General features: G+C 43.2%; 2 protein-coding genes across 3 annotated transcripts; both read right to left on the bottom strand.

Annotated features, from left to right (window-relative positions):
• Positions 1–326: 326 nt before the first annotated feature.
• Positions 327–9,393, bottom strand: alkbh3 (alkB homolog 3, alpha-ketoglutarate dependent dioxygenase). Of its 2 annotated transcripts, XM_034534344.1 has the most exons (10): positions 9,285–9,393; positions 8,470–8,566; positions 8,229–8,338; positions 8,070–8,104; positions 7,892–7,939; positions 7,148–7,251; positions 5,267–5,355; positions 4,511–4,720; positions 4,152–4,250; positions 327–1,632 (listed from the first exon to the last, which is right to left on the bottom strand). In XM_034534344.1, the coding sequence occupies exons 2-10, from the start codon at positions 8,543–8,545 to the stop codon at positions 1,507–1,509; spliced, it is 897 nt and encodes a 298-aa protein (XP_034390235.1). In that variant the 5' UTR covers positions 8,546–8,566; positions 9,285–9,393; the 3' UTR covers positions 327–1,506. The 2 variants fall into 2 exon arrangements, with proteins under 2 accessions (XP_034390235.1, XP_034390236.1); XM_034534345.1 differs by lacking the exons at positions 8,070–8,104; positions 9,285–9,393.
• Positions 9,394–10,312: 919 nt separating this feature from the next.
• On the bottom strand, positions 10,313–27,207 carry hsd17b12a (hydroxysteroid (17-beta) dehydrogenase 12a). The gene is made up of 11 exons (XM_034534341.1): positions 26,882–27,207; positions 18,374–18,420; positions 17,318–17,393; positions 15,929–16,036; positions 14,962–15,026; positions 14,757–14,801; positions 14,254–14,288; positions 13,318–13,399; positions 13,156–13,221; positions 12,182–12,331; positions 10,313–11,798 (listed from the first exon to the last, which is right to left on the bottom strand). The coding sequence occupies exons 1-11, from the start codon at positions 27,057–27,059 to the stop codon at positions 11,604–11,606; spliced, it is 1,047 nt and encodes a 348-aa protein (XP_034390232.1). The 5' UTR covers positions 27,060–27,207; the 3' UTR covers positions 10,313–11,603.
• Positions 27,208–27,935: the final 728 nt, after the last annotated feature.

Genomic DNA, 27,935 nt, shown 5'->3' with positions numbered 1-27,935 from the left:
ACAATGTGAAACAAGACATGTTTTCCATTAAAACAACCGTATCGCATCTTTTGGGTATAGTTACAACAACGGTTGCGTAATCTCTCTCGTCTCAGACAACATTCCTATTTTGCCAACATTATTATGACAGTTTGCAGAATACTTTCATGACAAACCTTCCACACAATGTGGTATTTTCTTTGAGCTTACCCGTCCCGTATACAAATTAAGTGCCGGTACAAAAATTAAAAGGGTTTGAATTCCATTATATGTATTAAATAATGCGTAATGTCATCCTTGGTTGACAAAACATCAGTTTTTTTTTGGAATGTAGGACGCAATGGAAGTGGATTCAGAGACGTATTAATTTATTTCAGAACAACGGCAATCAAGAACACCTCATTAGTGCTACAAAATAAAACAGACTGAATCATGTGCTTTCCTCAATTCATGCAATTTTAGATTCATGGACTAGGAAGCAAAAGCAACAAAAAAAAAGAAGTAGCTCTGGTAATCTGCCAAAAGTATTGAGGTGTCTGATCCAATCAACTCAAATCAACATGGAACCTGTGCAGGGACGTATATGCAGAAACCAAAAAGCCATCACCTTAAATCCACAGGAATCTCAAAATCATCTGTGACTTTGCCAATAACACTTTAGTCCAATCAAAAAACGTTTACCAAGTTTATTTCAAGCCGTTAAAGCTCCTTTTGTATCGATTCTTCTGCACCTTTTACCACTGGATGCCGTACGTAGTTATTACCGTTATTTTTGTTGGATGAATCCAGCTTGTTTGTAGCATGGGTATGGACTTCTTCATTTAGTTTGCATTGTGTGAGTTCTTTCTGATAAATGACTAAATTTAGTGACATACAAATCCCCAAAAAGCTCCCTCAATCCCACCCCAAAAAAATAATAATTGAAAATTAAAATGGATATGCAACTATATTGACTTGTTTTGAGTACAGAAAAGTTCAACTGTGCACATGCTAATCACAAAACACTTGTGTATTCTGGATCATGTTATATTAGAGGTTCTTTAACAACAGGAGGATTAACTAATTATAGTCCTGATGCAGCTGCAATTGGACAATAAGTGGCCAATTGTTCCTTCCCATATCTACAGCAAATGTGTTTTCTCCAAAAAATAAAATGCGTGGCCAGTTACTTTCATGACAGTCGAAGGAACATGGCGTCTCTTTGAGTAAAAAATCAGTTAGTTTAGCATACCAGACTGTAACAAATGAACTGAAATGAACCGAAGCAAATAAATAAAGTCAGTAATATGCAGAGCTGGCTGTTTATCCAGCCTTCAATTCTTCTGTTTGGCTTATCTCAGAAACATCTGATATCTGACCGTCACCACTGGTCTGCAGAGTCATCACGGCTCACAGGTGAATTCAGGCAGAGCTGGAAGTTTGCTCACAAGTCGCGTTTCACGCTCCAGACCGTCGGACGGCGCTTTGAACGCAGAGCCTCTGGACACGGCTCAGCCTTACAGAGAGCATCCGTCTCCGAGGGGAGTTTTATGGCCGCATGGATGTGAATCGCAGCTTGGTGCCCGGCCTGTGGCCCTCCGGCTCTGGGAACATCGTTCTGAAGGTCAGGTTGATGCGTGGGCCTCGGTCGTGGTACTCTTTAGCCACTTGATGCTGGTGGAGACGGGGAGACAAAAAGGTGCATTTTACGCGTTGGTCTTTTAATCCGGAATTATTTATAGAAAAGTTAAAAGGTCGTTGCTCGGAACAGCGTTTTTTTTCCCATTAATGTACCGCAAAGTATCCTCTGACCAGCACAAAATAATTTGGGCAGAATAAAATCTTTAAAAAGGAGGTACAATACAGCGCTATGTCACCAGTGTGTGATTTAAAAGCATTTAAACCCGTCCTACTCAGCCTCTGATTGGTTAACTCCGATGTTGCCACTTTAACCCAAATTGATCTCACACCTCAACCTAAATAACCTGAAAGACAGAGGCAGCAATCACCAGCCAATCAGAGGCAGATGGGAATCTTGATTTCATGGTCTCACACACACACACACACACACACACACTCTAAAAAAGCAAAAAAATACAATTTCTCAGAATATGAGGAACACAAGCAAAGAGTCACATTTGAATAAACAACCGTATTATTTTTTTTTTTGTCAACTGACCTCTGCACTGTGTACACAGAGCATCCCGAGAGTGAAAATAGACAACAACAACAACAAACACCATTTTCGTACCATTTGACATGCGGGGGAAAAGGCAAACAAACATATTCCCCTCTCCAAAAACAGCACTGAAACCTTTGCTGTAATAGCACAGATAAAAAAAGTTCAACTTTATTTATTTCTGGACCTTGTGCGCACGCACGCACGCACGCACGCACGCACGCACGCACGCACGCACGCACGCACGCACGCACGCACGCACACACACACACACACACACACACACACACACACACACACACACACACACACACACACACACACACACACACACACACACACACACACACACACACACACACACACACACACACACACACACACACACACACACACACACACACACACACACACACACACACACACACACACACACACACACACACACACACACACACACACACACACACACACACACACACACACACACACACACACACACACACACACACACACACACACACACACACACACACACACACACACACACACACACACACACACACACACACACACACACACACACACACACACACACACACACACACACACACACACACACACACACACACACACACACACACACACACACACACACACACACACACACACACACACACACACACACACACACACACACACACACACACACACTCCTCCTCCTCCTCATCCTCATCATCATCATCATCATCATCATCATCATCATCATCCGCCTCTCAAAGGGAGTTGAAAGCTTTGCTTATCCACAACGGCCTAAAAAAAGACCGGAACAGGCAGAAATACGCCGCGTATCCCTTTTCAAACAAATGAAGTACTTTAGCCGGACCGACAGGTTTAGTTAAATATTTAGCGCTCACTTCCAAACCTCTCCAGCCGAGCGAGGACGCTTTATTAGGCAGACCAGGACGGAGGTGACAGCGGAAGAATTAACGGTTGGCGTGATCTTCTTTCTCTGGCAAGATCTTTAAAAGGAGAGATGAAACCTTTGTTGAGATCCTCTGGGAGGTGTCGCCATAAAACACCTGTGACCTTCTCCCTTTTTCTGTTCTTCTAATAAGCTCTTTCACCATCTCTCTCTCTCTCTTTCATCCTATTTGTGTTTCTCTCTCTCCTTTAAATGTCTACTTACTTTTCAGCGTGACCAGCTGAAACAAAATAAACATTTTAAATGAATTTGACTCATAAAGAGATGTAACGGTTTAACTTGGCTCGCTACAAACAAAGCCTTAAAACTACATATTATGACCAGAAGTGGAGCTTTCATTGTCTACTCTACAACTAATTTCAAACCATTATATTATGACTTATTGTCGCTGCGCCAACGCTTTTAAACAGAGAGCAGCTTCACGCTCACACTCTCCAATACACACACACACACACACACACACACACACACACACACACACACACACGCGAGCGCGCACACACACACACACACACACGGCTTTCAGTGCGTCACTATTTACTGTAAATGCCCGAGGCTTAATGAGGCAACGGATTCATTCATGTCAAAGTCACTGTTTGAATAGTTCGGACTGCTTGGAGCCAAGTCGTCCTGATTAAAAGTTTGTTACCAGATTACAGGATTTTAAATAATTTACCCGTTATTTTGTTATTTTAGTAGTTGCTATTAGCTATGTGCTGTATATTAGCTGAAGTGTTTCCTTCAGTTTGGTAGTATTTATGGCATAATATTAGATATAATAGCTGTTACAGTGCAGTGCAAAACTTTTACATTTATGTTTTACTAATAACAATATTATTATTATAATGAAATAAATCCAAGAAAAGGTTTTGAATTGTTTTCTAAGCATGTGGTCAAAGATGAGGAACCAATTTGAGTTTGATTGACAGGTGAACCGTGGGACATGCGAGATGTTTCCAAAGAATTAAAACGTGGGGGTGGGGAGGGGGGGCGGTTCCTTTTTGCCTGCATTTGATTGGCGGAGCTCACCTGCCAATCGTCTTGCGTGGCTCCGTCCATCACCAAAAGTGTCCCGTGGCTGAGAGGAACCCGAATCTGCTCCACGTAAGTGAAGTCGCCATTCTCGTCCTGAGAGAGTAGAAAAAACAAAACACACACATTTGGTGCACAGCAGGGGACAAAAAGCCCCCGAGCTCGGTCTGAAGGCACATCAGCGCTTCTCCATGAGTCATGAAGACTCTGCTGAGTCTAAACACTACACATGACTTAGCAATAAAAAAAGGTGAGAAACAGTGTCTGCAGGTTTTAGAGGGACAAATCAAATACTTTACGGGGACCGCTTTAATGATGGGGTTAAAATAAAACGAGCGACAACGGACTCCTTCTACCGGCGGAGGCCGCTTGCGGAGGCCGAACACTCTGGTGTCGCCCAGGCTGATGGAGGCGATGGTGGGCCCGTCGCCCAGCGAGGCCTCGTCGTCGCTGTGCCAGCCGATGCTGTCGCGGCCGTCCCGATACAGGTTGCACAGCAGCGAGTTGAAGCTGCGGCCGCTCGCCTGCTCCACGGCCGCGCGGAGGGTCGACAGCAATGGGTGCCACTGGGAGGGGGGGGACAAGAGGAAGAGGGTTCAGCAGTTCATTTAAGACTAAATGTGAATAAGCATTTTTAAAAGAAGTGATGTTAACAAAGAGAACCTCTTTGCTTTGTGTGTTTTGAATTCTGTCTTGTTAGTCTAAGAGTCTCCTAAATGAGGATACTACGTATAATATTCTCACTATTAATTGTTTTTGCACTCATTGAAAAGCTTCAATATTGTATAAACCTTGTATATGTAATCTCATCTCTGTTTTTAGGTTTGTTTTGTGACTGTATTTGCCTCTCGGGACTACATATGAAAAATAGCCTCTTGGCTAATTTTACAGAAATGTTTTTTATCAATGTGCAAAAAAGTAAAAAAAGTCAATAAAAAAAGTGACACGATTGTAAAGACAAGAAACAACAACATGACAAAAAAAAGATAGAAAAATTTAAAAAAAAGAACCATGGTGAAAAATAAATGAATACGTAGAAACTAATAAATAAATAAATAAATGAATAAAAGTACATGTGTGGGAAACGTGGTGGTTTGATGAGTTTATCCAACCTGTGCGTTGGCGGCCATGGTGGAGCGAGCGTACGTGTAGGGCAACTCTCCAAACCAGCAGGTCAGCCTGGGCTCCCCGTACGCCTCACCTGGACCAGCGCACACAAACAAACACACCTTTTACCTCAAAGGACCCACATGACCAGCCTGCGTCTGGAAGCCGGGCTACTGGAGTGCACGTAGTTCAGAAGTTATTTAAACCCCTTGTTCACAGTCGGAGATATTGTAGGATTTTCCATATTGGTGGAAAAAATATCATCACACGTTTAATGTTGATACTAAAACAAAAAGTTTTTTTTTAATACTGTATTATGGGGTTTTAAACTTAAAAAAAGAAAGAAAATGTAATAATTTAAAAAAAAGCCTTATTGGTGGTTCGGCGTGTTATGATACTCAACCTTTAAATACACAGTAAAAAAATAAAATAAATGGAGAACAACAGCTGCGGACACTTTTCACTTATCCATCTATATATTGCATCAGTAATTGGTTTACAGCAATTTTCAACCGTGAACTAGTCTGTTTTCATATTCAGAAAACTGACACTTAACATATTCCTTTCTGGCATTAACACACACACACATAATAATCATCTGCACCAGAATCTATTCCTAGCCGAGGGAAAGATATCCAATTCCTCTCCGCCTGTCTTCCTTTGTTGGTAACGGCGTATCGTTCTTCCTTTGGGAACAACAACATCTCTTCCAAGAACCAATTCGGTGCCGTTCGGCCGACGAGAACACGGTGAAACCGAAACAATTACTGGAGCTGATACTTATAAATACGTGTCGTCGACTTTTCAAAAAGCCGTACTCTTTCCACTAAGAGATGAGATCAGGGAGAAAAAAGATGAATATAAACTTAACTCAGGATCCAATTTAGAGCCGTGAGTCATGGTCGTAAAAAACTGAGTCAAGAGTTGTTGTTTTTTTTAAAACAAGAGGAGGGTAAGAGGCGACTGGTCAGGGGTTAACAACCTTTTTCCATTGCTTGCTCTTTTACCCAAACATCACGTGGACGTTGTTAACCGAGTCTCAGGAGTGACGGATTGAGATGACACAACTTTGCGATCGTCTCGGTCGCTCGTTGTCTTTACGGAGCGATCGCAGAGTAACACACAAGATGGACGAGAGCCAGCTGGGAGAAAGGCCGGTTCTGAGGTCGAAGGCCCGGCTGCAGCTCAACGGGGCTCCCTGTATGCAGTCCGTCTGGGCACAATGAGATTTATTCTTCCCTTTAAGGGCAACATGATGACTGTTTTTGCAAAAATTAAGCCATTGCGCAACTTATGCACATGCGAGGAGAAAGAGTTTCTGCTGTCAGATGTTCTGTGCTAACTTTATTAACTCTTTATATTGGTGTTTTCCCCACAATGTAAACAGTAGTTTTTATAAAGTTGCCTCAACATGTTTTTGTTTTTAAACGTACAAAAAAATGCAGTATAATTATATGGCGAAAACAGTGTGTACAAACAAGACATCTATATATATATATAAATACATTTAAAAAAAAGTATATATATCAAATATATATATAAATAATAATAATAATAAATAATATATATATTTGAGATATATATACATAGAGATTATTTGTAAATTGCTGTAGATCCACGTAGTGTGTACCAAACAATTTCCTATCTAACAATGTTCTTTTGTTAAAATAACAAATGTAGAGGATTTTGAAGTCTTTTTAAAATATGTTTCTTATTATATGTACCATAAAATAAATCTCAAACATGAGGAAAATAAAAAGTTCACCGCTGTACTGTGATTAAAACTAGAACTAAAACAGGAAACCCTGTACACCCCCCCGCCCCACACACACACACACACACACACACACATGCTTGCTGCTCATTCTCAAGCCCCCGGTACCCACCCTGTCTGTAGTTGGTCTTCTGGGACCAGGGAAGCTCTGCTAGCAGCTTACTGAACATCCAGTCAGCCTCTTCTGGGGACAGAAACCCAGGCAGCAGCCGCAGTCTGGAACAGATGGAAAGACAAAAACACTCCGACATTTCTCTAAAAATAATAAATAAATAAAAAGCACAGCGAACCAGAACATTTGCAGTGGCTTGTCTCTGGTGCAAAGTATTCTAGAAAGCTAGTTTACATTATTGTTAAGACGAAAGCTAAAGAGCGACGTGCCTATTCCAGTGAAATTAGGTGTTAAGTAGCCACCACAGAAATATCTGTCTTTTTTTTTTCCCTGTCACAACCACAGAATATTGATTGTGAGGTTCCTTCGGCTCGCGCCTCAGATTCCTTCCTCTTGATTGTCCGTGACTTTTGAGACTCTCTGTATTTCAGTCTTGATAAAAGCATCAACTCAAGGTCTAAGACATTCATGGAACATTCTGCTTGTCCATTGTGTACAGCACACGTCCATACATGTTCAGTGTCTATTAAAAACACAGAGTGGGTAAGATATTAGTGAGACTGGAGGCATTACAGTCACTGGGTGCTTTATACACCGTTGCTTGTGGGATGACTGCCACCTGCTGGACTTAAAATGCACTCACAGATTTTGTCGTCACGATTAAACACACTGGTTTGGTCACGGTTCCTCTTTGGATAACCGATTTAAAACAGATTTTCATCTCAAAAGTTAGTTCGCTCTCACCTGGACACTCCCGTTGGTCCGTGGCTGATCTCGTGAATTCCTGCCTGCCTGTCCAGAACAAAAATAGTGGATATTAGCCAACATGCGTGTCACCAAAATGCCATAAAACAAAGAGACAGAAACGTATTTGAAATGTATTAAATTTATATTGAAGTGAGGACAGCAAAGTGCAACTCACTCTATCACCTTCACTGGTGGAACATCTCTAACTTGCTAGCCATGAAGAAAAGACAGGAAAGAGAAAGAGCACTTCCTTATAAACACATTATAATCTATAATCTGGTAAAAACTCAAATTATCCCAAAATTCAACCGTGATTTTTATGTTAACCGTCTACCTTGGTGGGCTGGTTAAACTCAAATGTCTTCGGAGTTTTCTGTGGCCCACTTCCCCAAGAAGAAGGCTCCGGGTTGACATTGTTGGGTGGTTGGCTGTTTGGAACTGCACCTGGTAGAGAAATGAATACATTAAGACAGTGTTGTCTACATGTGACACAGGTTAATAGGACTAATAATCCAGCATCCAGGGCTATGAATAAATTCATATATGAATAAGGAACTCTTTGACCCATGAATTACCTGTTGGTCCAGAGTGTTTTGGTGGTTGTTTGGCCCAGGAGCCCTGGACCCTGGCACGCTGACGCTTATCCGACATCACGTTACATCTGCGGAGTGACTGAAGAAGAAGAAGACAAAGAAGTTTTCATCAACATGGAAACAAATTGTGCACGTCTGTGTGTGTATTTCTGTATGTGCCCGTAGCATTTGGTGGTAATGCTTCAGTTCTGTTGTGCTTTGTGAAGATTAGTCTGTTATGAAATGTGAGATATGATATATCACACATTATGCATCCCAGTGTAAATGTATTTGTGCTGTTACTGACATTAAAAAGGTGAAAACAAGGACGCAGATACATGTACCAGTCGCAAAATACTATTATTTTTACATTTGCATTATTGTTAAACACTTACGGAAATTACACGTTTTTGACTTTTTCAAATGCTGTTTATTATCTAATCAAATATTTCACATTTTTCAAATAGTGTAACTTCCTGGTGTTTTGTTTTTTTTCATTTAAAAAGCTAGATGTATTTCTGATACATTTCATTTTATATTGTATATCTTAAATTCATATTTATACAGGACTTGTATTTTGTGGGTATTGATGGGTCTAATTTATTGATTTAATTATCGATATACTGATACTTTGCATTTCTTGTGTAACGTTGAAAGGCCCTTCAATTTAACTAGCTACTCTGACTAGAGGTACAGACATATAGCCATGCTAAGCTAGCTAAACCTACTTATAGCTAAATAAACATGTTGTAAAAGTCATAATAATAATAAATAACATCCTATTGACTAATGTTGAACCTAATATTTAAACTACTCACCAAAACGGCAGCCGAAACGCAACACACAAGCTAAAAGAGAAAAAAGACTAACGTTACTCTAGTTAAGTGGAGACCTCTGACAGCCATGTGTGTTACACAAAAACAAGTCCGACCCGGAACACAGATCTGTAAGTAGGTTCCTTCCTGTTCTTTTGAACATGTAAGCTTTCTTTTCATTTTTTATTTGAACAAACAAGAGAATATAATACAGATTGAGTACACAAGTGATAGAATACTAATTGAACAATAATGTATTAATAGTAAAATATAACACAGATATTAAGTGTCTCGATAGCCTTTGTTAATTTCACATATTACCGCACATCCTTCAGGCAGACAACAAAATACATGTATATTTTTAATTGATATTTACATTCAGGAATTTAGAGGCAACATTATCAAATTTAACGTAGAAAAATATTGTGGTCACGAGAACTATGACAAAAAGGTGAAAGGTGTTTCTGAATATTAATCACAGAAAGAGTGGTTTGCGTCTCTCTAAAATGTATACATGTAGTTATTGGCAGGGTGACAGTTATGAATAATTGTGTGAAGGCCACCTCAACATTAATCACAATAAAAGGTATTTATGCAGAAGCTTCCAGACCTTCTCCCAATATATATATATATATATATATATATATATATAATTTACAAACTGAACCCCATATTTACAATCCATCTCTCTGCTTCTAGTCTTTAGCCATCGTGATCCAGATGTGCAAATAATCCAAGTTTAATACATACAATATATTATAAGACGTAAAACTGGAAAGCTCAGTCTACATAATACGCACGTTTACATTAAAAGTATATAGTATTAATGTAGATATTTTACCTACACTAGTATTTTTACACTGTTATTACTTTTACTAAAGAGTAAGAGTACTTCTTCCACCACTGGCCAAACTTCATTGGTTTCATCGTGCTGCTGACCCAGTATGATATTCAGTACCATCCCCCCAAAAAAACGTAAGTCATCATTATGTCAGCAGGAGAAAAAAGGAAATCATTTGAACAACACTATGCCGTATGCCAGAACTTTTATTAACAAACAGTAGAAAACACAAGTTGCCAGCTATATAAACAGTGTATTTTACATAGTAGAAATTCTAAATTTAATCATTTCAATTTTCAAACATATTTTTAAAAAACAAAAGGCTTGTTACAAAAAGAGGAGAAGCATTCACAAGACCACTTGGTTGAAGGCACAGGTCAGACCAAGTCGTACGGGGGTATTCAATTGTGCACCAACTGTGTGAGGAGGAGCAGTTCTCCTAGTTTTGAAGCTGTCTGTCGGTATCGAGCATTTTTAGTTTACACTCAACTATAGGAAATATTCTCCATCCCTGTGAAAACCTTTTTGGAGGAAGTCCTGTAATGTAACGTGCAGCAGTTTAGAGGTTTTCCTTTGTCTGCCAAGGTTTACATTTTGATTAAAAAGAGGCACAAAATGGAGCAACTATGTCGTTCACATGGACATCGAAACAGCTGAATTACATCTTTGCAGAATACATTCTGAACTAGACAACCGCGTGTTTGTCCGAGCATTTCCTGCATTAATTCTCAGTAGAAAAAAGGCACTTGTGATGAATACCACGGTTAGATAATGAGAACTCTGGAAGAAAAAAAAAAAAATATTTGGTTTCAAACAAGTAAAACATTGGTGCAATAACAACCCCACCACAAAGTATCATTTTAAGTATTCCGTTAACACGCAAGAATATATAATTTAAAAAAAATAAAAAAAAATGGGAAGAAAGCGCCAATGCATGACGATGGCAGTTCAGTAATGAAAGTAAACAGATGGAAAGCAGAAATTGCCATCAATAAATGGCTCATGGATTTTGTAAACAGGACTAGGTTGAAAGCTAGTCTTAAAAAAAAAAAAAAAAAAAGTCAGAGTTTAGCTTGAGTGTTCATACTAAATATAAAATAAATTACACAAATATATAAAAAGATGCCCATCACCATTTTTCCACTGCTTACAACAGCAGGGTTAACAAATCACCTTTTGTGTTGTCGTCGTTGTTGTTGTATTATCTCCACCATCAGTGACTAAATGTATTATTGTCCTTTGTCATGAGCAGCATTGCATTTTCAGCCCCATTCCTTCTTTGGCCATTTTCTCTCCAGACAAAAAATCTCATCAGGGCAGAGTTTGCGCATTGCAAACTAACTGAAGGCACACATGCAAGCTCTCGGGTAAACCCAGGAGGGTCATCTATACACACACACACAATCTAGGCTTTCCTTAAACACCAGGTCAGAACAGAGAGGGGGGGGGGGGGCTTCCTTGCAGATCGCTCAGCCGTCTTCTTAATCGTTCTTCAGACTGTCTCCGTTCCTCTGCTCCCGAAGCTTGTCTCCGTTCACCTGCTCCTGAAGCTGGTCTCCGTTCCTCTGCTCCCGAAGCTTCTTCCTCTGCAGGTAGCCGGTGCGCTGCAGACGGTTCATTCGGGCGCCGAAGAGGATGACGAGGTTGCACGGCACCAGCTTGGTGGTCAGCCAACCCTGAGAGGAAATGAAGCAACGCAATAAATTTAAGAAAAAAAAAAAGGTGCATACAAGCAAATTCTTTTATAGCTTTCATCCAAACATTAAAAAAAACGCCAAAAATCTCAGGATTTATCAAACCAGAACCCCCTTTTTTATATTTTGTTATTTGTACTTGTTTTTCCATTTCTGTATGTATGTGTTCTATCTGTGGTGAAAAGACAAAACAAGTGCACATTGTATAACATGCAATGTATCAAATGCTCCCATTTCACAGCATTAATAGTTTCTACATACAAGAGAATGTACACCAACGTGTGTTTTGTGTCGATTGAAACCAACTTTTCCGGAGCCAGATTAAGAGCAACATCGGCGTTTCCTTTGAGGTTTCCACTTCTTACCATGACGGCGTGGGGGAAGTAGCCATTCGTCTGGCCCTGCAGACCCACAGTGGCGAGCTCAGCTGCCACGTAGCGCTCCGGGGTGGGCTTGTCCAGGGTGGGCTTCCTGATACGAGTCATCTTAGTGGCCACGAAGAAGGGCAGCACGCTCTGCAGCAAGACAAAACGTTTTTTTTTAAAAAAGGGGAAAATGTGAGACGAACAAATCAAGTGTGCAGGTTATTAAATTTCATCTGGAGGCTCTGGGTGTGAGGGGTGAGGGAGATTTACCACGTAAAATTATTCAATGTGTGAGATTTAAACAATATCTAGATTTCATTGTTTGTATTATTAAAAATGAAACAAAAAAAAACCCCAAATAATCCTTCGAATGAAACTACTTCAAAAAATAATGTTTGGTCTTCCTTCAGGTTAGCATTGACTCTCGTTTATTGGTTTAAATATCAAACTCCCGCAGTTGAATCACATGTCCTTCCGACCAATGGCTACGTCAGATATACTTAGACAAGTCTACAGCAAATATGTTTTTTTGTTGTTGTTTTTTTTGTGATTTGATGACTGTCATCAGGTGAAAACGCTCAGGGTCTGCTGAGGTGAAACTGCGCTGCACACTTCCACCACAAGGTGGCACAAGAGTGAACACTTACAGGTGCTAAAAACAGAACAAACAAGCCTTGTGTGGAACATATTTCCAAAAATGCCCCCCCCCCCCCCCCCCTGCTGTAAAAATGCATAATTTATGAATGTGTATTCATGGAACTGCGCTTCAGGCAGGACTGGTTGAGAGCAACAAGTTGGATTTTTGTAAGTTCTTTTGAGCTAAAAATCTGTGAGTGAATTCAATTAGGGCTCATCAGAAGGAGTCTATAAAAACAGCGGTACGATCCAAGTTATGAATCTTAAGTTATTGGGGAAACGATGATATTAAAGCAGTTCTGTCTCACAGTTGAGAAAAAACACAACCCCAAACTCACCTGAATGATGATGCCCTGACGCCTGTACTCCTCCTGAAGGCCACGAGAGAAGAAATCCACAAAGGCCTGCACATGGAAGGATGAGAGATGGAAAACGTTTAATCAATGTTGGTCCAATATCGCAGCAAGATACCGACCAATAGAATAACTTGCAGCGCTCACCTTTGTGGAGGAATAGACCGTAAGCAGAGGGAGGGGGTACATGCCGCTGGCGGAGGAGATGTTCAGGACCACACCTTTGGACCTGAGAGAAACACAACCAGGTATTTAGGACAAGAACTGTGCTTTGTTGTCTGAAATGTGACTAATAGCGTCAGAGAGTCTTGAATGACAAAATACATTGTCAAAATCAAGAAAGCCTGCTGAAAATCCTCATATTTCAACGCAAGCGACACCGCAGGGCTTCCCCTCACGATGTGAAGCACTGATCCCAGAACAGTGAAACTAAATGCATTTTCTGTCCTTATTTATTTTATTTCTTCAAATCCACAAACTTTGAAAAGATGTTCCATGCCATAATACACAGTGATGCTCCACACACACACACACACACACACTAGAACTGTGTGTGTGTGTGTTGCCATGGCAGCCTGTTGCTGCAGTGATGTAGTAGAGTGACGCTCCGGCCTCACACGGCACCAAATGTGCCTGCGCCGCTATTGGCCGGCGGGGAGTCACATGGGAACAGGGCAGCCAATCGGGTGGGAAGAGCACTTTGTGTGAATTGAAAGCCCGTCAGCGTCGTGAACAAAGGAGGAGAGGAAGAGAGAGAGAGAGAGAGAGAGAAAAGAGAGACAGAGAGACAGAGAGAGAGAGAAAAGAGAGACAAAGAGACAGAGAGCGAGACACAGATAGACAAAGAGACAGAGCGAGAGAGACAGAGAGCGAGAGAGACAGAGCGAGACAGACAGAGAGACAGACAGAGAGACAGACAGAGAGACAGACAGAGACAGACAGAGAGACAGAGAGACAGAGAGACAGAGAGAGACAGAGAGACAGAGAGACCTTTATAAAGTGTAACCTCCCAAATAGCAAACAAGGTTTGTTTAATTTTTAGATTCCTCGTCGCAAAACATGGAAGCCTATCATTTAACTCACCTCTCAACCATCCTGGGCAGCACCAGACGGGTCATCTGTCAACAACACAACACATGCCCAGTTAACGTCAGCCGTCACACAACAACAATGATAAAACTCACAAAAGGAGAGTTCAGGGGACGGGGAAATGGTGTCATTTAATATTCATTTAAAAAAAAGTAAGGAGAGAAAGAGAGAGGGGCAGAGACCGAGAGAGAGAGAGCGTTGCGTGGGTGGCGAGTACAGACAGCGTTGGTGTAGTCCACAGTTGCTTTGGGAACTACTGAGACACTGCAGGTACCATGGTAGAAACAGCAGAGGAGGAGGAGGAGGAGGAGGAGGACAAAGGGGGTGAAAAAGTGAGGAGGAAAAGTGATGCGCATGGATAAATAAAAACAACTTGGAACAAACGTCGGGGGTGGGATACACACATGTGGTGGGCCAACCACTGGGCTGCAGGTTTTTGGAATATTTCCTCCCCTGCGAGGGTTAAAAGTACGCAAAGTCGTTGGAGACGAACTCACCTGGCACACCGAGGTGACGTTGACGTTGATCATGTTTGTGATGAACTGAAAAGCAGAGAACAGATAAACAACCACATGTATGATTGTGCATCGCAGACGAGTAACGAGACCAAAAGACAATACATTTGAATTCATTTTCAGCGCATGTGGGTTTTTTTTTTTAGTCAGAGAATTTACATTTGCAAATAAAGATTAAATGACTCACGTTGTCAAGTTGGGGAATTTGGAGGTAGTACTCGGGGTAGGTGTAGGACACGCCGACATTGTTGACTGTTGGAGAGAAAAGGAAAAACTAAATTTATTACAGAAAAACTGGTGCTGGAGTAATACAAACAACTCCAGTTTCTACCACTGGGTGGCAGCAAAAGCTAAACAGATAGAAACAGACTCCACATTAGAAGACACAGCCACACCTTACCGGTAGAGCACAATTGGCATCATTAAAAAAAACTAAAATAAAAGAGGACATGGAGTTCCTTCAGCGTTCAACAACAACAAAAAACTCGCGAGTCTAAATGTCTGAAACGACAACAGCTGACATTTTGATGCAACTTTAAAAACATTTAAACGTGACACAATAGTGTTTTCTGAAAAAAAAAGAAAAAAAAATTCTTTCATCGTTGTGCACAAAAGAGTATTCATCCTCTGTGTCTCTCGCACGACACCTTCTTCACACAGCTCGTCAACCACACCTCAAACCTCCGTCACCTCAAGTATCTGAATTGGGAAAGTTTAAAAAAAAAGATAGAATGGCTTTACTGTCACCAGGAACACGTCACCGTCTCACACGTCAAACGATATGATACACGACGTCTTGTGAGAAATCCAGGAGGGAAGTTTGCCGAAAAAAAAAAAAAAAAAAAAGGCCAAACTATGCAAGGTTTTGTACATCACACCTTCAGCCTCATGGATTATGTGTAATACTTCTGGCCGCATGAAGCGTCTCACCTCACGCTGCAAACGCAATGCATCAAATAATAATACATTGCATTTGTATAGCGCTTTACAAGGTACTCAAGGAACTACCTAAATACCTGAACACCCCATTTAACGTCAAGTGATAAGAGTTCTTTCTCTCTGCAATACAACAGGTTATTTCAGTAACGGCAATCTTTTACAAATATGTCGACATGCATGTCGGGAGGAGGGAGGAAAAGGAATGTTGCCCTTACCAAGAACTCCAATTTCTAGACCAGTCAGACCCGCCTCGATCTTGTCGTAGATGTCCGACCTGCCAAAGTCAACTGCGATGGTCCTGGTCTCCACTTTATACTGGTCCTCTGGGGAGGGAGAAACATGCGTTGCATTAACTTTAAAAAAATGTAAACAAATAAAAGTTACAATGACATCTCGGAACAAAAGAATTGTTGTGAAAACAAAACATGCATCCTTTCTAAACTTTCGGTCATCCTGCCTTCACATCACACACACACCAGCATTACAAGGCCCAACAACAGAACAACAGAGCAACCCCCCCCCCCCCCCAAAAAAAACCAAATGAGTGGAACAGTCACTTTCAGAGCAGCACTGAAGAGGGCACTGCGTACCAACAAACCAGCCGAGCGAGCTTCTCTACCTCCTCCTCCCTCCCACACCCTCGTTTGACGCGCCTGCTGCAATTACAATTTATTGTCCATAAGACTCGTTTAGCTGACAGAGTGAGTTATGAGGGGAAGATTCCTGGGATGTGCCTCGGCAAAAGATTAGTGATTAAAAATTGAGACAAGATGTAAATATAAAAAAAAGGGGAGAACCGTAGAGGTTTTTTTTTTTTTTAATGAAAACATAAAAAGGGGGTGAAAGGGGTTGGAAGCCTTTCTGACATCTGGGGAAAGCAGCTGCGGACGCGGTGGCAAAGAAGCAGAACTATTAAGGCAGAGTTTGCCCAAATTTGACGATGAAACCATTAGGTGGGACAGGGTGGGCTGCCGGCTAAATGCCGAGGGGAGGGGGGGTACGGGGGGAGTCAGACTAATCGTGAAGGAGGAGTGCCAGAGTTCGGCATCCCGTGATTACCCATCAGCCCCCTCGGTGGACTTGAAGCACGACGGGGTGGAAGCTGTGACGTCAGAGACAGATGGAAAGAGAGCGAGTCAGGGAGAGGGCACTTTTTGAATGGGTAGGGTGGGGTGCACACACACACACACACACACACACACACACACGTCTTTGTTCAAATCTGGAGACGGGCCAGAGAGGAGGAGAAAAATAAGTTGTTGCTCATATTTCGACTATCTAGACGGGAATGGGGAAAGCCAGGTCTTGTTTCCCACAGAGACCTCGGAGGAACAGGTGGTTTCTAGAAATCAGGCTCAACATCTAACCTGTAAATAAAAAGAATCACAGATGTCGTCGCCCCCCCCCCCCCAAATTCAACAGCACTCCAAAACAGAAGAGAAAAAAGACAGACTTTTTTTAAACCCCTGCTGTAGAAGGTATCGGGGCCCTCTCTTCTGTGCCTAGGAAACCCTGTAGGAGGTTGCACGTGACCACCTTCCCATACACTCCTTCCTCATGAGCCCACCCATTCGTTGATGTTGTGGACACACACACACACTTACCAAGTGACCTGGCCACGTCCTCCAGCTTGTCCTGGGAGCGACTGATCAACATCATGGAAAATCCTCGACGAGCCAGCTGGAAAAGGAAATGACACCAGTTTGACCATCATCCATTATATTGAGGACCACGTCACACAGACGGCAGTGTGAGGAGACAGAACAATATGGGATTTCTGGGCACTGAAGTTTAACATTTAAGTCTCTTTTTCCATATGATATTTTAATTACTTGCCCTCTGAAAATGACAGTTGACTGTTGCGTCATACATACATTTATGTGCATGCATAGTAGTTGTGTTTATGCTTACCTTTGTTCTACTTTGTCTATTTCTGTGTATGCAAGTTGAAAGCAACAGAGAAACCAGTCACTTTCCTTGTATACGCACACAATGGCCAATGAAGCCAATTCTGAATTCTCTAAAGTGTTAGTTTGCATTTCTAAACTTTCCATACGTATGCTTCAACTCTGGATGGCTGTACATTGATACTTATCTCCGTCTGCATGTATAAACTCAGCCGACAGACTCTTGCATTTGGATGCACGAGTTGATCTTTCTGGGGCCCTGTCGGCGTGCAGAGCTGCTCGTGCATTACAAAAGGATTTTTTAAAAATGCTGCAGTTTTGGGGCACAGAGTTGGTGTCATCACGTGGTGCATTTCTGCATCAGACAGCCCAAAAACCCTGCTTGACTTGACACATACACACACAGGGTAAAATGTCGGCCTAGTGTTGCGTGACAGGCGGCTAGCGCCACTGTAGCACTAACAGTGTGAGTCAAAGGCCCTCCATGACGACACTGCAGCCAGCACACACACACACACACACTAGCAGGGGCCAAACACGTGGCAGGGTCGCCCCATTCAGGGCTCGTTACGTCCGTATGAGCTCTTGTTGACGAGCCTGCGTTGAAGTGTGTGTGCGAGGACTCTCTTCCACTTTAATAGGCCCGTAAGAGCTCTACCCTACTGTGGCCTATGAGTGAATACGGTGTGTGTGTATGTATATGAGTCACAGCTTCGCCGTGGCAGAAAATAAATAAGGGTCCAGGAGCCTCACCTCCTCCGCATAGGATTTCCCGATTCCATCCGTGGCTCCCGTCACAACTAGAGGAGAGAGAGAGAGAGACAGAAGAGGGGAAAGAGGTGGTGAGTGTCGGTTCTCTTCACCGGGTAGCGTCAACGAATAAGAGTTAAAAAGAACATCTCGTGTTCCTCGAGAATGAACGACGCGATGGAGCGCTTGGTTTCACTTTGGAAACTCGGCCCTCTGAAACCCGTCAAATGGCACATTACACCAGCATCACTCTGGCACATCATTCCATCTTCCGTCTATTATCTTTGTATCTTTAAAAACACACAAACATGATCCTCTTTGTCCACAACACGCCTTCATATCAGGTTGGCCCACTTGCGGGTGTCACCCTAATGTCTCGGAGCCCGATCATGGAGACCGAATCCATGTTGGTGTCCACACCCCGCAACACTAGTCATCTGCTCTCCAAGCTTTACAATCACAGCATTGTTTTCTCTTTTTTTTTTTTTTTTTAAATGGAGGTGGTGTCCATTCTCAAAAAAGGTGCACGCAAAAAAAACGATTTTCGCAGCAGATTTGCAAAAGAACGCAACGCAGGACGATATAGATAGTGAGTCAAATCACAAAGACAACAGAGGGGACGAAGATTTGTACAGAGGCGGAGATAAGATGGTATAGATAGAAGCAGAACAAAGATAGGAGACAGTATAGGAGTCACAAAAGCCCTCAAACATCCACGGATACCTCACTGGGAGCAGCTCCTGCGATGCAATAAACTATTTTCTTTTCAAGATCTTTGTTTATTTTGGACTGGCAAGGTTACAATCTTGTGAATCTGCAGTTTAGACAAAAAAAAAAAAGGTGGAGCAATGGGGGCTATTTTTAAACATTCACTGCCCATCAACCCCACCTCCTCCTTGACTGACGGAAGGGGGGACGAAACGACTCAAAAATAAATAAATACATTTTTATTTATTTTTTAAGGTGGTGAGGAGGGATTGGGGATACTCTCAAATACACTCACACATACTTGTGCATCATGAATATATTATCTGCCGGGCTTGATGAAAGATTAATAAGAGGCAAAGAGAGATAGAGAGAGCGAGAAAAAAAAAGACAAGATGAGAATGGATGCGGAGAGGAGGGGAGTGATGACGAACATGGAGCAGCAGAGAAGAGGAGGGTGAAGTGGGGTAGTGAGGGAGACAAGGGTGGGGTGGGGGTGAGGAGGGATCCTGGGCGGCTAAAAATAGAACCGGAGCGAAGCAAGAGAACAAATGAGTGAAGGAGGAAGAGACAGAATAGAGATGGCGGTGGTGGTGGAGGTGAAGAGAGGGGGGTGAGAGAACAAGTGAGAGAGAAGAGGAGCGAGGGTAGCACAAAGTCAAAAAAGGGAGCAGAATCGCTGGTTATTTTTAAACCTCCCCGTGTTAAGAATGAAACGCTCCGTGGCAGAAAAGCCTCAATGGGCGCGGGCTGTACCAACTCAGGCTCTCGGTGTGTGTGTCACACAGAGGCAGGGAGAGGCTTCATTCGCTGCAAAGTAAAATGGCTGAGGGGGGGGGGGGGGGGGAGACAACAACAGTTTCATGAGCTAACGGGTTACACAGATAAAACACACAAATTATATTACACATTGTGACCGATAAACCAAATATTGCATGAATCCTCTTTGATGACAGCGTTTAGATCATAAAAAGTCAAGATGGTTTCGCATGGGGCGGTGCGAGAATGTGTCAAAATGCACATACGGGGTCTGCGTATTGACCCCAACCTGACGGAGGAGAGAGCGCGTGAGCAAGAATGTGTTATGCACCTACGCACACATGTGGCATGCGTGTTTGAAGAGGACGGTAAACATGTGCAATGTGTCACACTCCAGGCTACGCATTTTCTTCTTTTTTTTAAAAAGAAAACTAAATTAACTGTCAGTCTTTTAACTTCCATCTTCTAGTCTCACTAATCCTTGATTTCAGCCAATCAGGGCTGTGAATTGGCCTTTAAAAATACACCATTCAGCAAAACATTTTCATGCCGGCAAGGCCAAAGATTCCTAAAGATCTTAATCTGCAAGATTTTTTACGATAAAAAAGGTGACTTGAAACTATTTAGGACACTTTTACTTGTTTTATCAGAAATGACAGTTTACGTTTTAAAACTCTTTGTTGTTGTTTCTGTTGGAGGTCAGATATGTTTCATTCATTTCACTATTAAATTGTGATTTTCCACAACCCCCCAGATCCTCCTGCTGTACTTATGAATGACTACACTCCTCCCACTAATTATTTAACAGTACCATTTTCTCAATAAACATTGTCTCGGGAGTGAGAGAGCGATAGTAGTGTGTGTGTGTGTGTGTGTGTGTGTGTGTGTGTGTGTGTATATATATTTGGAGCTAGCGCAGTGGGATGATGAGACTTAAGACATTTCCTTTTTGAATTGCCATCAGCCATCATTAGTGCAACGATTTAAAAAAAATAAAATTAAAAAAAAGCCAAATATTGCGGATTATCAGCCACGCCTGAAATTCAACAGGATGAAATCGGATGCCAAGTGTTCCGCCGATAACTGGCAACCCTTCAAAAACGAGGGAGAAATGGAAGTCAACTCTTTCCACTGTGACAGAACCGCACAGCGGTATTTTTGGACATCGTGTTCTGCTTGTACATCAAACACCCACAGTGCTCCCAGTGGGAATTAATTCCCCTCACGTGAGCAACGCATCTGTGACACACACACGCACAGATTTAATGTAACTAAAAGGATCTACGCAAGCGAGCGCGTGACTGACAGCAGCGCTCCTGACGCACGCCGACAACAAAGGGTTGAATGTGTGTTGACGGGGGCAACCGCGTATGAGTGTGATGGAGAAAGAATTTCCTCTCCATCCATCCATCCCTCCCAACGCCTCACTAGTCCACCATGCTGGCTCTGAAACGGCCTGACGGGGGCGCATTTGCGCCGCACATCACGTCCGCCCCGCCCCGCACCCCCCCCACCCCCCCAGCCTCAGCAGTGGAGCAGCCCCTGCCGCTGCCTGCTCACTATTCCGAGGGTCTAAAAAAAGCAGCAGGAGGAGTAAAAATAGCAGCGCGCCTGCACCGCCTCGTCTGGGAGCTGCCTGCCTGCCGCAGCACCTGAATACCAACAAGATCCCCCCCCCCCATCCATCACCAAGACGACCGGGCTGCCGCCTCAGGCCTCCACCTAAAGCCCAGATGAGCAGTGCAGGCTGGGAGGAAAAGATTTTTTTTTTTTTTTTTAAAACACAACATCTGATGAGCAGTGGGGAAAAAAAAAAAAGTATACTAAAAACATGGCGACCAAAAAAAACAAAAACATGTGAATAATCTTTTGATTTTGATTGACGTAGAATGCATGAGAAGGCACGTGTGTGTGTTAAGACCAGTATGTCTTCTATCAGTTCCCCACAGGGTACGTTTTTTTATTTTTATTTTCTTCTTCCTATGCAAAGATGCAAAGCGAGACAGATAAAATGAGCCCCCCCCACACACCCAATTAAGATTCTCCGTGAGGAGAGACTGCGGTCCTCGTATGCCCCGTACGTTATGTAATCTGTCGCACCCCAAACTCTCCTATCAACGAGCAGCCCCTCCCACCTCCAAGGCAGAGGAAAAAAAAAAAAAAAAAAAAAGGATGGGAGGGATGCAGCAGAGGATCCAAAGACAGCAACGCCCCCACCCCCCAAACACACGCACTCCATTCTCCATCCGCCCACCTTCGACATTCAAAAACACAGACAGGCTGCTTTAAATAGCAGGGGAGGGGGACAAATAAAGCTCGATGGGCCAGGAGAGGAGAGGGAGAAAGAAAACATGGACTTCAAAGCTGCCCAAGATAGAAGCAGCATCTATATTTGGGCACAGAGCAAAAAATAGTCGCACCCCACACCCTCCAATCCAAAAAATGAATCAATTATTTCCTTCACCACAATTACTTGGCTTGAGACTTTTTTTTTTTTTTAAGACGTACTGTGTGGATTTCAGTTCAAACAAAGCAGGCAGCAGCTGATCTCACTTGATGAGTCCGTCCTCAACACTCAGTCAGTCAGTGAGTGAAACCACCTGCTGCAGTCTTTGGTGGGATGGATGCACACGTGCGCGCACACACACACACACACACACACACAGGAAAAGGCCATTTGTGACCACAGATATTGGGTGAAAAAAAAAAAAATATATAATTTGATGTGAAAATACTTTAAAAGTAGCTTGTATTTAAAATACTTTAATCCAATTCATCAGGTGGATGATGCAATGATGCCCGAGCAAATATACACACAGGTTTATGAAATTAGACAAATCACATCAAAAACCAAAACAACCTTAAAAATAAAAAAAAAAAGGTCCCAAAACGTCATAAATCAGTATTTATTGGACGTTGCCACAGACGAGTGACGTGGCCTCTACGAAGCTTACGCAATTCTCGGGTTGGTTTCATCGGAACAATGACGCCACCGCCTCCCGACGTCATTTTTCCGACAGATTCCAACCGAGTGAACTCTGGCATGTTGGACCTGAAACCAACTGAACAAAAGGCAGCAATAAACCACCGATTCCAAATATGCCAGCGCTCCAGTATTGTGTGTTTGGATAACGAGGCCGAGCAGCTTTTTTTTTTCACTATTGCACATGGATGCCTTTGTTATTTTGGGGCGTGTGTGAAATGCGGTTAAGCCGGACAGGAGTTAAGCAAACTCGGGTTAAGTGCAAAGTTAAATCACGTTATTCGAGATGCCAGATGTGGGAACAATTCTCTAACTCACTAATACCAGTTTGCTTCGATATGACCGTCATGGGAGGAATTCAACGTCATTTCACAGCGGGGACGATTAGGCAACTAGAGCTGATGGACAGAAATTATTTTGGTAATCAAGAAATTATAATAAAACATCATGCACCAGACATCATCTCATTTTAGCCTCAAATATACAGTATGTTCTGCCTTTCTCTTAGTCTTATTTGACAGTAAGCCTAATTATCTTGTTGGTTGGAGACAAGAGCAAGTTCAAGATGTCACTTCGGGCTCTAAGAACTTACAGACTTTTCTTTTGGGCATTTTCTGACGATTAATCGACACAGCAGATCGATCAATTATGAAAAAAAACAAAAAAAAACATCTGACAGATAATTTGTTTGTGACAAGTTGCTACAGATCAAGAAGGTCCATCTAGAAATGTTCATGTCGTCTCTGCAGCGGTCAGAAAACTCCAGTATGATAATTTAACATTTAAGCTGCAGCAAAATTGCAAGAAGATGACGTTGTTGTTGCTCATTGAAATGCAAATATTTAAGTTATAGAAGATGGTACTTGAGCCTGAAAGAGTGCACGATACAGAGGAACACATGTACTGGATGGGAGGGAGGGAGGGATTGAGAAGAGCTTGAAATGAGGGAGCTGCAGGGGATTTTTTTTCTCGCCCTCCCTTTTCTTTACCCAGCATCCCTTGCTGCAGCACGTGTCACAGAGTGTGTTCATCACATGAACAGCAGTGTTCTCTCTCTCTCTCTCTCTCGCCCACACACTCTCTCATACAAAGCACTAGGGGGAAGCACATTCACAAGGATGAGGACGTGGAGACCCTGCCTCGGTTGAAACGGGAATACATTTCATTCACATGTGCATTTTCCTTACCATGAATGATGCCACAGTGCGAGAGTAGAGCGGATGGGGGAAGTCGCCTTCCAAAATGCTGCAGTACTCCTGCTCTGCCAATAGGAGTCTCCACTAAAAAAAGGGGAAGACCAGCAGAGGAACTCCAGAGAAAATCCCTTCTCTGCATGAGAGAGCTGCAGAGCTTCAGCATAGAAAACACTTGCAGTGATAAGCAAATGTTTTAACCCTCTTATCTGGCCCAACTGCTTCCCAGGTAAACGTTACCTCAATCACCTGCAACCTTTCTCATATAGTCTTTGCCTGCAACACTCAAACCTGTCTGACCAGGAAATACCAGTTGTCTCTTGTGTTGCGACAGCAGCCATGTGCACAAGGAAAAGCACACGTTTCATGGATTAGCCAACGTGGGAAATGCTTTCGACAAAGCATGGTTAGCAAAGAATTCCTTTGGGTGAAACATGGGGGGGGGGGGGGGGGAGATAACTTGCTCGACTAGCCAAATATTTTCCCCTTTCCCATGAAGTCAAGATACCAAATGAGTGGCTTATTTCTCAGTCCAACCGCAGCAGTTATTAAAAGTATTGGTTTAAAATGACAGAACGTTTATGTGCAGCTAAATAATAATCACATGAAGCAGAATTCCTTTAAAAACTGTGTGACGATTTCTTTTAATCTTCGTAAATCAAAAAAAAAAAAAGTGCATACACACACACACACACACACACACATATATATATATATACATATATATATATATATATACATATATATATATATATATATATATATATATATATATATATATATATATATATATATATATATATATATATATATACATACATACATATACACACACACTTCGCGTCACTACATGTACTCATGTGGTGACGCGAAGCCATGGAGTTATTGTGCAACCGCACAGCAAGAAAGACTGGATTGGAAAAGGGATGTGGAAAGAGAGACGTTAAAGACTGAAACTCATGGTTTCACTTATACACCCTTGTTGCTTACGAGGCATTAAAATAAAAAGAATACCGGCACCATTCAACGGTTCGAGGCCATTTAACTTGTTGCAACAGGTGCCTCTGTCTTCTAGTAAAAAGGTGGAGAGACGGCGTGGCACCACTTGACGAGCTTTAGAAAGAAAATCACACCACCGCCTGGACAGGCCAGACCTGCACATCTGGTACAACCAGCTGATGACACCTCATTCTGAGCACACACACACGCACACACACACACCTCCCCTCCTCCACCTGTTCACTTCCTGCCATGCATGGCTGCAACCGTTGGCAGGTCAGACTGGTGCTAAGAACTAGTTTCAGGGAGTGGCATGCAAGTTTACGTGTGAAAGAAAAGAAACAAAAAAGGATGCAATTAATGTATGGAAATGTTAATAGTTCTCGTTAGACTATTTCCTGCATTCTTACAACTGAGTTCTACGGGATTCGGACCAATTATACTTAATGCAAAGTTAGAGCTACAGTTCATCTTACAAGATACTGGAGGTGTGGGAGGTGGAGGGGAGGAGGTGGGAGAGTCTATGACCAATGGATGACGAAGCGAGGAACAAGCGTATGACTCATCGGTGTGCACCGGTATTCCTCCGCATATTCCAGCAGAAATCACAAAGAAACGGCACATTAGTCATTCCTGAAGGCACCCCCCTACCTTTGCGTCGTGCGTTTCATTTCATTGCTCCTTTATGGAGCACAGGGGCATCAATTAAAACGCTTCATTCACACAAAAAAAAAGTAAGAAAAAAAAAATGGACGATTTTGGAGGCAAAGTGCGTCACGGTACAGATAAACATCTGAGTTATAAGATATTTTTTTAAAAATTTTTTTTTTTTTTAAATAGGAGACAACAAGCATTCACAGCATCCGGGTCGCCTGGTTTTAGGGGTGTTCGAGGCAGATCGTCAACCGAAGGGGAGCGCTTGGTAAAATTGCGCAGCAAGAGGCCCCAGACGCATGCAGTCGTCTCCAAATAGGAGACTGGAGAAGTGGGTCAAGCCAGGGCAGGGCGATTCCTATGAGACCGGTTTCTGCCCAACCAAAAATACTCTTGCAAAATGTGACTGCTAACTCTCTCTCTGTGCATCAATCACGTTGAAAAAAGTACATTTAGAGTGAAATCCAATTTTAAAAATGCGCTTTAAATCTCATCTAACGTGTGTACGGGTCACACGGAACGGGACAAGAACCCGACGACACGAGCACGAGCTTGACAAAAACACCGCCCGATCATAAAATATAACAAAGTGAGTAAGAAAGTGTCAAATTGTTGTGGACAAACAACGCGACATGACGCCATGAACATGATCTGGATGCAGGTCACGTTTTAACTGGACTGGAGTTAGTCCTCTATCATGCGGATGGGGCTAACGTGGTTCAGTAGTGCGCCGGCTGAGCTCACCCACAAGAACACAGCTCTCTGAAAAGTGCGCATAGCCTGCGCAATTTGGCTCCTGGCTCACCAATGTGGGGCATCCGTTCCACCACCACCCCGTCCCCACCACCGCTTCCAAATGTGGGTGAAACCGCTGAGTGGAGCCCCTCACAGCAGACAGTGCTGTGTTTGAAAGCAAACCAATTGAGCTAATAGACCATTATCTTGCCAGTCAATCAGCTGCTTACCTGCGCTTGTTACGCAACATCAGCCCCCCTCAGCCCCCCCTTGAATTAAACCACACACACACACACATCAAAAATAAAATAAACGCAACAGAATGAAGCTCTCCTTTGTGCCAAAGTGAAGTTTGAGCTTGACATTTTACAAACTGGTTCTTGCAACGTCGAGTCCACCTGGCCATTACTTTTGTGAGAGCTGCCCTCTTCGTGACCGTGATGTGTGAAAGGTGGCGGTTGAAAGCTTGACGTGAACACTCACCTGCCCACTTGCCCAGCTTCGGAGAGAGCAGCTGCCCGTTCCCCAAGACCCAGATCCTAAAGCCCGAGAGCAGCCTGTAGAGCAGCCACAGCGCCAGGGAGGCCACGGTGAACGCACCGACCCAGAAGAGAGGCGCCTCGGCCCCGCGGAGCGTCTCCTCAACGTTCATCCAGTTCATGGCGACGCGGCGTGCGTGTGTGTAAGTGCGTGCGTGCGTGCGTGCGAGGAGAGACCTCAATTTTAGGCAATGTGCTCTAATTTTCGAGCCACAACGTGTGAGAGAGTCCCTTTATAAGGAGGTTGTAGCATCACACTCACACACACACTCCCCCAACTCCCCCCCCAACACTTGTCTAGCCTGATTTAAAGTGCACCGCCCACCCCCTCTTCAATGCGCACACGCCCCCCTCCGCTCCTCACTGGCTGCAGTCGACGTCCCTCGGCGGGTCCGCCCCCGCCGGTTGGAGGCGTTCGCGTGTCAATCAACGCGTCGGAGCTTTCCCCCATTCATTCGATTGTTTTCTCTATGAAAGCAAGGGGAGGCGGGTTGGGTCGAAGAGAGTCCGGGACGAGGAGCGATTGGGCGAACATTACGGCAGCTCCCTTTCGGAGTCTCTCATTGGCTGTCGCCGGAGCAGGTTTGTGGGTTTCAGTCATGGATTATGAAACCGTCCCAACCCACGCGTTCGGGAGGGAGAGAAAACTGCCCACACCACTTTATGAATGAAAGAATGCTCCCATTGGCGCACCGCGTGCTGGATGTCCCGCCCCTCAGAGGGCGCTAGGAGGCAGCCTATTGGCTGAAGTGGTGCCAGTCTGTGCGATCAGCTTTGCTCCCACCTAGACATGAGTCACTCGTCTATTTTAGGTATTCCGGCTGCATCATACTGCTGATAACCACCAAAAAAATGTGGAAGCCGGTGCACGTGAGGCGTCTCGGCTTCAGGTTTCACCACACTGCCTCACGAGGCTCCCCAAACGGAAAAAACTACAACCCCCAGTCCAACTTTCGCTTCTTTTTTCTTATTCTTTTTTTTTTTTTAAGACTCTCGCG

Source organism: Cyclopterus lumpus, chromosome 6 (genome assembly GCF_009769545.1).
Source record: "Cyclopterus lumpus isolate fCycLum1 chromosome 6, fCycLum1.pri, whole genome shotgun sequence".
NCBI classification, from domain to species: Eukaryota; Metazoa; Chordata; class Actinopteri; order Perciformes; family Cyclopteridae; genus Cyclopterus; species Cyclopterus lumpus.
Note: the sequence above shows the minus strand (reverse complement) of the source record. Positions and strands in the feature narration are given on the sequence as shown.